The sequence below is a fragment of the Nyctibius grandis genome, chromosome 1 (assembly GCF_013368605.1).
Source record: "Nyctibius grandis isolate bNycGra1 chromosome 1, bNycGra1.pri, whole genome shotgun sequence".
Lineage (NCBI taxonomy): Eukaryota > Metazoa > Chordata > Aves > Nyctibiiformes > Nyctibiidae > Nyctibius > Nyctibius grandis.
In genome coordinates, this window is record NC_090658.1 from 24,939,153 (window position 1) to 24,952,747 (window position 13,595).

At 38.7% G+C, this 13,595-nt stretch overlaps 1 protein-coding gene across 1 annotated transcript in view; it reads right to left on the bottom strand.

The window, feature by feature from the left end:
* RPS6KC1 (ribosomal protein S6 kinase C1) overlaps positions 1-13,595 on the bottom strand; it is a 92,980-nt gene that overhangs the window by 14,856 nt on the left and 64,529 nt on the right. Inside the window, 2 exon segments of the mRNA XM_068406396.1 lie at positions 3,510-3,599; positions 3,871-5,448. Coding sequence (XP_068262497.1) covers positions 3,510-3,599; positions 3,871-5,448 — 1,668 coding nt within the window.

The window sequence follows — 13,595 nt, forward strand, 5'->3', positions numbered from 1 at the left end:
AATTAATTATATTGCTAGCAGGGAATGGTATGCAGTTTATTAAACTATCTCTTCCCTCATCTTTTTGACACTTCTCCATTTATAATATTTGCATTTTTTCTATTACTTTATATATACACTGCATAATCTCTACATACGCAGTCACATTGCCTCTCCACTTTTTGTAGGGTAACAAGAGCTGAGCAAGTCCTTACTATTCACCATGGCAAGGATCTGAGCACTGCTTCTGTACCAATACTACCTTGCTTTGCTTTAATAGAAGGTTACAACCTCGGGTACTGAAAGCCTCAAATACAAAAACTAGATCCTACAAGCAAGCTCCATGTGGGTGGACCTCTATTCTCCCCTGAGTCTGAAAAGATTCAGCACTAATACATTATTATCCCTAGCCCCTCCAGGAATTAGATTCTGATATATAAACTGCAGAATTTAGACTCCATGTTTTCCTTCAACCAATAAAGCAAATAAAAAATTTAAATACATCCTCAGGCACTTCACTGCTAAGCACTTTACAACTTGTGCTGTAAAAAAGTAACACTTGAAACCTTATCAATTAAAAAGATAAAATTGTTTCAAATATATTTTTACATCTTTCACATAACTCTGCAATACAGTTTCCTATTTTAAATTGATGATATCCTGAAATCTGTTTAAAGTTCACATTCCTCCTTTCCTTTTTCTGCCTCCAAAATTTGCTCCTCAAAAATCAATGCAGAAAAAGAACTGCATCCTAAGACTCATCATCTGTTCTCAGTCTCCAACACCAGACCCTAAAAGACAGTGTTTTGATAAAGACATCTTGCCTTTCTTGCATACTTTTAACAAATGCATTTAAATAACAAAACGTTGAAATCATGTAATGCACAAGTTATCATATCCAAATCCTACTCTGTCCCAAACTCTGATGAAAACACACACCAAGCTAAACACACAGAGACAAAATCTTACAAGCCAAGTTTCACTGCATCCTTTAGTTAGGAAAGGAGAGGGAAAGCTGAGTACCCAGAGGTAGGGCAACACAGCACACAACACTGGAAACACCAGAAAAATTCAAAACAAGATAAAGACTCACTTTGAGCCACTTTACTTAGTCATTGTGTTGTATTATGATAAGAAATCTTGATGAAATTTTGTGAAGATCACTTGTTCACCTCTACAAAACTGCAGCCCTTCTTTCAGCAGGAAAAAAAGCAAACTGTGAGAAACACTTAGGATCAGTTCTAAAAAGCAAGTTCAAAAGAATTAAAAAAAAAAAAAAAAAAAAAAAAAGAAACCCTTGCCAATTTCTCTTAGTGTGTTGAACTGAACTACAAGCATAATTTCAAAATCCTTATTCCAGGAAGCAGCTTGAGGAGCAATGCTATCATGATAAAGGGGAGACATGGGTTCGAGGGACATGGTACACTCCTTAAAATGAAAAATGAACATCCAAATAAGTGGTTTTTTTCCCCGTAACATCAGAGTCTAAAGAAAGCCCATGAACATGACTATGTTTTTAATACTGATCAAAAGTTCTAGAGCAAGATTTACCAGCAGCCATAGCCCTAAGAAAGCTGCTTTGGACTCAGCTTTACACCATCTATACACCATTATTGAAGGTACAGGTATTAAATCATTGCTTAGAATGGAATGGCACTTGGCTCCAGAATGTATTTTGTACTGTTAAGTTATACCAAGTATTACTCTCCTACGCAAAAATTAGTATGAAATAGCTACACTAAAATAAGAGTATGCTTTGCAGAGATAAAATTAAGATCAAGAAATATGAAAGGTAAGAATCATAGAGCAGTATCAATTCAGCCATCTTGCATATATCTAATACTTGCATTTGCAAATCCTCATCTTATAGCTCGCCAGTTACAGACGCACCAAGCAAACAGCAGCTTGGGGTAGGGCAGAGAGGGCGGAGAGGAGAGGGCAAGTTAAGGAAGAAAAGCCCGGACGCATACCACACCTGTGCTGTGAGGTGGAAATAATGATGGTGTGGAAAACTTTATTCTTGCATTTGGGGACTTCTAAATATTATTTCAACTGCTCCCTAAACACTTAATTACTGAAGGAGTTGGCTGGTTGGGGCTTAGGGGGCAAAAAAAAAGCCTCTCTTTGGATCCTCATTAAAATACAGAAAAATTAAGCTTTGACTTTCACAGCTCATTAATGATGACAGGGTGGGAAAAGGCTGCACTTCCATCTTTGCTACTACTCAACTAGGGAGCGCTTTGTACGAGGCCGGGTTAGGGAGGCAGGAAAATGCCACCTTCTAACAGGACGTCACGCATGTTGGCAACCAGGACATGTTTCTATTTAACAGCCACAAGAATTGCTGGGATTCCTCTGTTTTCTTGTTCTTCAATTAAAGTGGTGTGAAGGTAGAATGAAGATGTTTGGTTTGCTTTGACAGGTAAAAAGAATTCTTCTTTGTAATACCTGTCCTTTTGACCTGCACCTGGATAGAAAAGATTTTATTTACTATTTATCTCAAGAGGCTGGCACTCAAATTTTTGTTGAGATCCTACCACCTTTATTCACAGAGAGCAGTTCCTTACTGTATTTCAGTTGCAGGACTACGTCACAGAATAAACACCCGACACCTAAGTTCTGAACTTCCATTGCTGATAACTTATTCTAAATTTTTCTGAGCACATTTGCAGACTCTGAGCTTGAGGACTACTTACATGCCAAGTTGCAATGCCTAGCCAGACCACGCGCTCAGCAGAATGAATACGTTGGCATTTCAAGTTCAGAATAAAAAAGAGAAACTGAAAATGAATAGTCTCCCAGTGGTCATTTCAACTCTAAAAGTAGGTTTTTTAAGCTGGCTATGAAATTTTTAAAATAAGAAGTTGTAAGTAAAACACCTGATTTTTGGCTGTCACTACCATTTGACAACTGTATTAGCAGAAAATAAAATGGAAAAAGGAAAAGAGGGAGGGCTCAGTTTCAAGTGCCATTCTCGCTGTGAAAACCCAAGAGATATTGATTTTACCACCCTCATGATTGATGAAAGCAGTTCTAAGAAAAGAGCTCTCTAAACTATTTCAAAGCCCACTGTAGCTCATCAAAAATGTCAGAGGCATCTCTGAGCCTATTAGGGTTGTATTTTTCAAACTGCTATGTTTTTTTCCCCCCATGTTCTTTGCCTGTATAAATTTTTGTATTTTAAGGCTCTTAGTGTCATCTTTTCAGTCTGCCCTTTCCTTTATTTGCTCTTTTCAGTCACCAGGATGTACTCACACATAGCAAACAACTGCAAGAAAACAAAACATTCCTTAAATTTGCTTAAACAAGACATTCAATACAATTACACTTTACGGAAACGATCTAACAAACACCACCACAGTTCAACAATAAAGCAGTTATGAGTCCTCTAGCTTTTTAAGACACTCAGGAAAAAGCAAAGAAATTTCAGATATTGCACGACCTCAAGCTCTATGCTATAGAGGCTCCGTGAAAAAATGAAAGCTGCTAATCTGCTTTCCAAGTGAAACATTGTAGGTGATTGCTCTAACCTGGGGCACAGTACATTCTCTCTATGGCATCGTTGTCACAGGAATCTTCAACCTCCCTCCACCTGCTAAAATACGTTAGCTGAATGTGTCCTAAAAACAAAACGACAGGAGAAATCAAAACATTTTTCCCTTCCATTTTCTGCAGAAGTGAACTGTAATTACTCCTTTTGTAGCTAAAAACAGTATCATTAAGAATAATGGCATCATTAAGTACTAGAAGCTATTACTGGGGGTGAATTTGCTGCACTGATAATGAAGCTCTAGACAGGAAATGAAGATACTAATTACAAGATAAAACGCCTACTCAGTTAATTGGAAGCAACAGCGAATAAAAAGAAATGCATTTGCAAAAGTTCCTGACCTCTATCATTCAATAAGATGTTGTTTGGGTTCAAATCGCGGCACACAATTCCTTCTCTATGTAAAGCATCAAGGGCTACAACCATTTCAGCTGCCCATCTTTGAATGCAATCCTCTGGGATATAAAACCTGGAGGTTATCGCTAATCTTTCGTCGAGGTCCTGAAAAATTTGATGTATTTCCTTCTCCCCTGCTACTACTATTTTGTCTTCCCTCTTTGGTGCTGTCTTTTTACTTTCAGCTGCTGGTAACAAAGCCAAGTCTGTTTCCTCTTTCCCAAAGTCTTCCGTTTGATCAGAAAACAGCAACACTGCTTCATTTCTTAACACGTCTCCATCCAAGCTAATATCTTCAGCACCTGAGAGTGGGTTGGAAACAAATAAACTTTCTTCTTTGCTTGTCACATTTAAGGAGCAGTCTCCAAGCCCTTGAAACAGGGCCCTGTCTTCTGAACTACCTACCTCTTGGTCAGACGTAAAGAGGGTCCCAAGAGCTCCCTGAGCGACACCGCTTTGTCCCTTTGCTTCCTCATGGGAAGGATCACCCACTTCTGGTGCCACACGATTTAGCTCTTGACCAAATGCTTTGCATGGCTCTGCAGAATTATTTAATTGTAAGACATCAGGTGTTTCTAATAACTTTACTTCCAACATGTCCCTATCAGTTTTTGTAAACTTTGTTGGCCTTGACACTGCTGCCTCTTCTGTTTCATCAGACATACCGGGTAAGTTTATTAGGAGATCAGGCCTTCCTTCATCAATGCTATTTACATCATCAAAAGCAGCATCCTTAAAGGAGATAACTGGCACAGAGTCATTTGAACCCCTGCTTACAGTGTCATGAGCTCTCACACCCATTTTGCTCTCTAGGGCATCCACGCTTCTGTCATGATCTGGGACAGGAAACAATGGCTTCAAAGGCTCCGATTTCAGGTTATATAATTTTTCTCCAAAATCAAGCCCCAGGAGCTCACTAGTGCTATCTTTGCTGTCTATCCTGAAGAGTTCCATGGGGCTGTTCTTTGATTTAGTTAATGAGTCCAATATCCTAGTAGGGCTAGCTATTTCCGACTCAGCATTGTCAATGAAAAGTTTTCGTTCCTGAGATGCAATCTGAGAGGTGAAGCTATCACTGCCAACAACACCGCATTTCTGTAAGCAACTTCTCTCTTTGGTATTTAGACCTTCGCTCTCCAGTTTAACCACTGGTTCCTCATTTAGAGAGCCAGAATCAATTTTTTCTTGCCCGTATTCATTGCATAATGTTAAATAACTAGTAGTGCACTCTTCTTCTGAGCTGGATCCTGAGTCCATCCACTTCGAACTCTCTTGGCCATCTTCCTGGTTGCTGCTGTCATCCTGAGAGCTCGGTGTTAGGCTGCTTTTCAGTGGGACCACCTTCAGCGTGCTCTCCCCATAGCTTTCTCTGGAATCAGTGCTGCTACCGATTTCTTTAGGACTAGGTGTTGGCTGCTCCAGGTAAATTTTAGTTGAACTGGATGTTCTGGGTTCAGGAATTTCAAAGCTCTCTTCAGGACTTCTGTTTAAGAACTTACTGACATAAGACCACAGCTTTCCTCCTGCAAGAAAAGAGCAGGGGGGAAATCTCTTAATTTCACTCAAAACAGAATCAGTTTCATTATGAAACAGGAAAATATCCTCACTGTCACAATACCCTATATCCTTATGCCCACAGAGCAAGTTGGATCCACTGCCTCAGGAGGAAATAATTACAGGGACCACAACTTGCTTTTCAAGCAGATTTGTATTAATACATAAATATTTAAAGAGTTGCATCTGAGATTAAGCTTTTTTTTTTTTAAAACTTCAGTAAAGTCTCATTTCAGAGTCTGTCTCAAGTTGCATGGCAGTGACTACTCTCCATCTGCTGTCTCAAAAGAAAGGAAAAACTAGGGAAGATCAAATGGTTTAGTGCCCATCACCAGTTCTGCCTGTACTGAATACTTCTGTATCACAGCTCCAAGCTCAGGAGCAACAATAGCGGAGATGGACTAAAAACTAATTAGCAAGTTCGGTAAGGGGAAGGGAATTACCTTATATTAGTAGGATATTTTAAGGATCTGTTTCGCTCTTTGAAGAAGTGTTTTTTGTTAGTTAAATAGGGATGTATTTCTCCCTTCAACTTCAGAACTCAAGAAAGTTTTTTATGCCTTGCTGCATTACACAATGATTTATCAGTACTCTAAGTTACACTGGCAAACCAGTTCCTTCACGTCGAAGACTAAGAAAGTTACAGCTCCAAAAGTAATAGTTACATTTAAAAAATATAAAATATGACTCTCTATGTTTCCAAATATTGTACATATAAAAAAAGCTAACAGATTACAAAATATAATTTGCACAAAACAAATCAAGAAGTTACTGTATCTCTTGCACTTGCCAAAGAATTTGGTTTAAAGCTAGAAAGCCACCTTTGATAACATGGAAAAATGCAAAGTCAAGACATTTCAACTTAAAAGATTGTACAGAATTTCAGGAAAATGCAGGAGTTCCAACAAAATCTTTGTAGAAGAAAACAGTAAGTATCCAGCCCACTGGGCAACTGCAAAGTTTTGACTGGTCTTTTATTTTCTTTTTTTTTTTTTTGGTTACTTATTTGGGTAAAACAGAGTTTCATATGTTTCCAAAATACAGTCTTCAATAGTTAATTTTAAACACTCTCCACATCAGACGAAATTCCTTTTAAAAGTACGATAAAAGAAGAAAGTATTTTTGATTGCCTAGGAACAGGTTTTCTATATTCCCAGGTATTTCAAAAATTACTTAGCAAAGGCAGAAAAACCCTGATACTTTAAAAATTAATTTGAATAATATAATGTGGCATTTTCTTGCCCTCCATCCCCCTGGCTAAGACGATTTTTTTTTGAAGGGAGGGGAAAAAAAGAAAATCTCGCTGGTTGTGATGAAACTAAGTATATTAAAAATACTAAGAGGGTATTTTAACAGCTTGAGTCCAATGGTAAAAATGACAATTTAGATCTATTAATCCACATGGTTTCTGCCATAAGCTACAAAGTAGGTCAGAATGGCAGTTGCCACCTCTAGAAGACGATGAGAAAGGATGCCAGGTAGACGAACTGGAGCAAACGCAAGCAATGCTCGTAGAGAAGAGGACAAGAACTGCTATACTGACCACTGTGTTGCATAAGCACTTTAAAAACTTACCCAAAGATGCATTCAAAACACCTAAAAGCATGCCATGCCACGGTAGCAAGACATGGCTCATCAGTCACTCCCAGCAGAGCAGCAGCCCTCAGCCCAGCGAAGCAGGCTGCCTCCCTGGACAGCAACTTTGAGCTTGCCTGGATGCGAACGACTGCCGCCCTGCATCGATGAGACCAAGGGCCCTGGTCCTGCCAGAAGTGCCTGACAAGCAGGACCTCACCTCCGTGACAGGCAGTGCGTCCATGCAGGCTCTTAAGACGAAGCTGCTTGCCTTAAATACGATGCATTACACAGCTGTTTAGCAGGGCAAAGGCAGAGCCAGGGCACTGCTGTGCTTTCTGAGCCCTGCAGCCTGCACAGGACTTCAGAATTACTGGGTTTAATCTGAGTTGATAAAAATAAAAGTTGTTCATCCCATAATCATCAATTCTTTTTTTAATTTTACATTTTTACATTTATCCATGCTTTTGCTATGGAATGGCTGGGAAAGAAAATAACAGAAAAGAGAATGTGAGAGAGAGACAGAAAACATACATATTTTTATATAAGTGTGAAAGACTTTCTCCTCTTTTCCACACTTCCATCCATGACAAAAGAAGCAACACAAAAGTTTAATTTTACCCCATGGAACAATTAATTTTATTAAAAATTTCAACTGAATTAAGTAAACAGTACTTGCAAAATAACTTTCCCCAGTTTATTAACTGGGTATGGAGTTATTTAGGGTCATTCCATACCAAACAATAAAAATCTCATCTGACAACCATGCCCCTGCTGCATTTAATAAAACATGCAAAGTCTCCCCACCCCACCTGCATTATACTAATTAGTACAAGCAAATGCTAAATATTTCCATCTTCATACTACTAGCATTTACTATCCCAGTCCTGCTTCACAAATTTCTTATGAAAACACAAATCTCAGGTTTCAAAGGGAACATGACCGACGAAGACCCACATTACATTTTTGCAGCTTTGTACAGCGCCTGGCACAACCAGCACCTCAGCCTTCAGGCAAGGCTTTAATGCAAATACTGGCACCATCAGTCCTTCCTCAAATGCAAGTAGTAAGAAAAGGTCTTTCTAATGGAGGCCTGGGTTAAGCTTTGGACCCAGGGATGCAGAAAGCTCAAAATCCTATTTCTGTGGTCTATTGCCTCAGTTGTCGTTACTGGATACCAGGTGTGCTTTTACGTGTGACACCTGAAGGGCTCTCACTGACCTAAATGTTTCGTACCCCTATATTAAGGTAGGAAGGGGCTGGGCTGCCTGGCAGTATGAAAAGTGCAAGAATTATCCTCACACAACTTCGCTTTTCACCTACAGACAGTTCAAGCTGCTCTTGGAACAACTCCTGTCGTCTGTTCCCTCCATTTCACTTCATGCAAGATTTCATGCAGCCTCCACTAGATTTTGGCCTCTATTCAAAGGCTTAGTGTAGCTTAAGGAAGGAAGAGACCCAAGAAGGATTAAGGAAGGAAAACAGACATATTGAGATCAATCCTTGAAAACCCCACAGAAAAATCACTGCAGAAGTCAAGAGGTTCAGAACATGTTTTTTAAAATGTTCCATTTCAAATGCTTTGAGCAAACCTAAAATTTGCAAAAGACAAATCTCTTTATCCTCACAGGATTCAGGAATTCACCACTGTCCACCAGTGAAAACAGACAGAACTACAACAATGACTCGTTTCCTATTAGTAAAGGTGTTATTATCTTACCTTTTAAGAAAGAAGTTGCTCATTAATAATCACTTGGACTTAGAAATCACAGTGGAAATTACTACTTACTGCAACTCCATTTTAGAGTTAAATGAAAGTAAATACAAAAAAAAAATTATTATGTCCAAATATGTTTACATACAAATATTTCAAGACTGGCCTCTTGGCCAAGTGGAAATACATAAATAAATGCTATTCAATAATTGTGTTCTATAGTGAAAAACAACAATTTTATTCCTTTCTGAAAACATCCAATCCAGGGTCAAACAAGAGTGATACTTGTATCTGGGTATATAATTATGCCTTTATGAATGACATACTAATAATTCTTTCCCCTTCTCCCCATGTGTTGTGTAAGATCAAGAAAACCCATTAGCCAGCCATACTAATATAGTATCAGGAATCTATAAAAACTAAAATTACAGAAATCAATCCAAACAAGCAAGCTTCAGTCATTCTCAAATAGTCTAACATACTAAATAACTATAAAAGCTACCATTTTAAGCTAAAGTTTATTAGTGTTTAATATAATTTCAGAAGTACAGTATTAACATAACTAATTATTAAGATTATTTTCTTCTACCACGCATTAACTCTACAACCAGTTTACCTCACTCTTTCTGGTTTTATTAGCCCATGAAAATCACCAAGCTCTACTTTCTCTGCTGTTATTCAATGTAAAATTACTTATTACAATTGCCTTACTTAACCACATTTCCAGCACTCTGGAGGTTTTTCTTCTGCTTCAAGAGGCAGAATCTAAAAAGGCAGCATCCAAAATAATCAACAGGAAATTTCAGCATGAAGTGACCAAGTCATGAAGCTGGTTAGGAATCTTGTCCGTTAGGAATTTTGTCAGTTCCATATCTTTTTTTATATTCTTTCAAACATTTCTGCAGTTTTTTGTTATTAATAGCACTTGACACATGAACGTCAAAGAGAAGAAGATATAGAGACTATATAGTATGTATCATAGGATAAAATGAAACCTAACAGACCAGCAAATTTATTCTCCTAAAGATGTTTTTGTTCTAGCTAACAAGAAAAATTCATGACCTGTTGGATTTTTCATCACCCAGTGCTCAGACACTTACCATTTCAGCTTCACATCCTGAAAGACTGGCTGACTAAGGAGGCATATTCCAAAATAAATCAATGGCTTTTGCTAGCTTGGCCCTTGAGTTTACTCTGAAGGACGATATACTCCAATTCCTGCAGAACTAGAATGCAGCTAAGAATGCAGTAAACACTCTATTTAGGGAATCCCAAACAATCTCAAAGTGAGCAATCCAGGCTTCCAAATAATTGATAGGATAAGGAAGAAAAAACAGAGTACTGAAAGACATCTGCTTGAATTATTCTCCAGAACCTGGCCAAACTCTCTACATCACAGCATAAGAATTTGTTTATGGCCAGGAGTACCAATCGTAAGTCATGCACCTCATGTGAATTAATATTATGCTTTACTGGAAAAAAAACAACCTTATGGTTTTCTTAGAATTGCTGTCCTTTTCAATAAAGACATAGCTCCTGGTAAACTTCATCGTGTAAATTTACAATGACTACATAAAATTATGCTTGTACAGTTTCTAGGCCAGAAAAGAACCAGACACGTAGGCATAATCACGATGCAATAATAGCGTTTCACAGCATCCCAATGGCAGCCACAGCTCGGTTGCAGCATACACATGAATTGGAAGCTAATCTCTAACATGACAGTAGTTACAAACACCAGAGTCTTATACACACGGCTGCTTCCACTGCTGCTGGTGAATCTCTGCTACAAAGTTTGCTAGTTTAGGCAAAGCTCCCACTTCCTGATGCACTTGGAGCAAAAGTGCACTTTGAGCATTATTTCAAAGCAGCCTCCTGAAAAAGTCATTTGCCAAGGACCGTATCACCTTTCCTACATTTTCCAATCGCTGTCGAATCTTCACAGCTAGTACTATCTCCTTTCCTAACAACAAATCCTCAGCTTTGCAAGTCAGAATGCTACCGCCTTGTTGTCTATCAATTCCTGCGTGCAGCAAGGCTCTTGAGCATGAAGTTTCTTGAGTGCTCTCCAGATTGACAGGAACTCCAGATTGTTTATGCTTAAAGAGATTTGACAGCTTCTAACAGCCACTTAAACTTTGATGTCCCATGGAAGCCCCCCAGCCTATTTTTGAAGCATCTGTTTCTAAAATTTCTGGAGTTAGTACTGCCAAGAAGAAGCGAGGCCTTATTAACATCAGATTGGCTCTCTACCACACTAGAATTTGCCAAGTGCTTTCCAACAAAGTTACAAGATAACTTTATGGACTTCGCTGCTTCTGAGATGCCCTTGAAGCCTCCAACTGTGGCCACAAGAAAAGCCTGTAAGAGAACCCAAGACCTCACTCACCAATTCTGAGCATGCAATGGCATCATGATATACAAACAACAACAAAAAAAAAGGCTTCATCTTGAGCAAGAGTCTGGGGTTAATCTTTCAGAATTCCATACAAAACCCAATAGTGCTACACTTAATACAGCTAAAATTTACTATGAACAGGAAATAGCAAGCTACTTAGCAAATACATAATGTCTGTACATAACATTAAAACCTTCTCTGATTTTGCTATAATTCAAGCCGTTGCCCACTTAAATTAATATTTTACTCTTGAACTTTCCAATGGTGCAGCTAACATACCTAACATAACAAATTACCAAAAAGTAATATAAATTTGACTGGCAGTATCTTCTTTCCTATTTGAACAGAACTACTTGGAGTATGAATGTTAAGAGCATTCATGAAGTTATGGAATAAGATTTCAGAGATTATCACTTAAAAAGCATTGCCCTAGAAATTTCTATCCTTTCCCAAAATAAACTACAAGTAACTTCTCTATTTATATTTGATTTGAGATGAACGAAATTTTAAGGCAGCTTTATCTATAGGGATTCCAAAACTTGAAAATTAAGCCTTTCTCCTGAATCACTTTCCAGCATCTGTCTCCTGGGACAGGGTGACATGCAGAAGCCATACAGTTCTAGCGGCAACAAAAAATTATTCCCCCAGTTAGGTACTTGGGATCAGGCCCTACACCTGCAATACACTTTTTTGTATGCATTCTCAGGCAATTTACTCATGCCCTTGTACCCCAGCTATCCCTCTTTAGAACAGAGTATACCACCCCTTTTCCTTTCCCTTTGCCTGTTCTGAGCCCAGTCGGTAAATTCATGAAAGCAGGCAACTATCCTTAAAGAAATTCGTCTTGTTAATTCCCTGAAAATCAGGGAAAATTCCTTATAGCACATCATCATTTTCAAATGGTTTGTGAAGAAGGACAGAGGTGAATCCATTTCCAAACTACTTGGTGCTTTATCAGAAAATAAGGGAAAACCCTATGCAGTTTATATCTTATACCCACAAGTGTCCAAGTCAAATGAACCCATGTATCATGTATTACCAACAACAGCCCTCACCCACAACGAAATCCCCTCTGGTCCCCACAGCTCCCCCGTTTTCCCCCAGCACAGCTTGCCAGTCCTCCATCCTCTCTGCAATGCTCCCCAGTTCTTGCCACACTCCCTACCCCCTGTTCCCCTTCAGAGCTCTCCCTGTAGAAAGCACTCATATCTCGTCAGCACCTCCTCTCCCAACTCTATCTCAAAATATCTCATCTCCCTCCCATGCCTCCTACTTGCATGGCTTTGACCCACAGCTGGGAGAAAAGCAACATGAGCTGTGGGTGCCTCCAAGTACATGTTTGCTGCCTGGCCAGCCAAAATGAGGATGCTTGACAGACATCACCTTCGCTGTTGGCAGATCAAACAAATGGCGCAGGGTGCTGCGTACAGCTGAGTGGTGCACAAACCTGATTTAGAAGGCACTTAGCAAATTAAAAATCCTTCCCCCATAGAACTCAAAACATGTTACAGCTGATGTTGGTAAGAACAAGACATTCAGGCCAAGTACATTTCACTGGATTTGTGACCATGTCAACGATGACCAGAAGAGAGTCGTTCCTTTATAAGGACAACACCGCATCCATCCCAAATGTTAAGTTGAGGTTTCTGTTCTTAAATGAAGGAGCTCTGATCATGCAATGTCTCCATTTTTCTTCCTGTTGTCACAATAAAATTATCACTTCCAGGAGATTATCTTTGACAACTGATCACATTAAGCCTTCCTTAAAATTTTTGTTCTCTCCACCCAACCACTACTCCCCACAAATTCCACTACTTCTTCACCCAGTTTTCCATAAGTCTTGAGAAGGAATGTTCTTTTTGAAGAGAAGAGAAAAACTGTAGGTCTTCAGAAATTTCAGAAATACTAGGAACAGTTTTTAAAAATTATTATTATTTTATCCTGTCTCTAATCTTTTGATTATGCTAGCCTTAAGGGCAGTTGATATTTTACAAGGGTTGTTTTTTTGCATGTTTTGGGGTTTGCTTCAGGGTTTTTTTTAAATATTATTTCTCCAAACAAAATGTAAGAGCTTATATGGAGATTACAGTTCAGATGAGAGTCTCCAAGTTATTCTGCTGAATTACATACACCTCAAAAAAGCAGTATTGTGCAGAGCAGCACTGTAAACCCTTGAGATCACCATCAGGCAGTACTGTAATGTGAGGCTTTTCTTCATGCATCACTGCTCGTGGCAAAATTAAGTCACACATAGCAGAAACAGTCATTCATGTTGTAATGTTAACTTTAACTGGCCTCATGTGATGAATTGTTCACAAAAAAAAAGCCAAAATCTAAGTTAATACGAAAAATAGAAATAATATTCAACATAATAAAATTATCTTCTCTATCAGTTAGCTTAGTTCCTTCACATCATCCATGCTGACTGA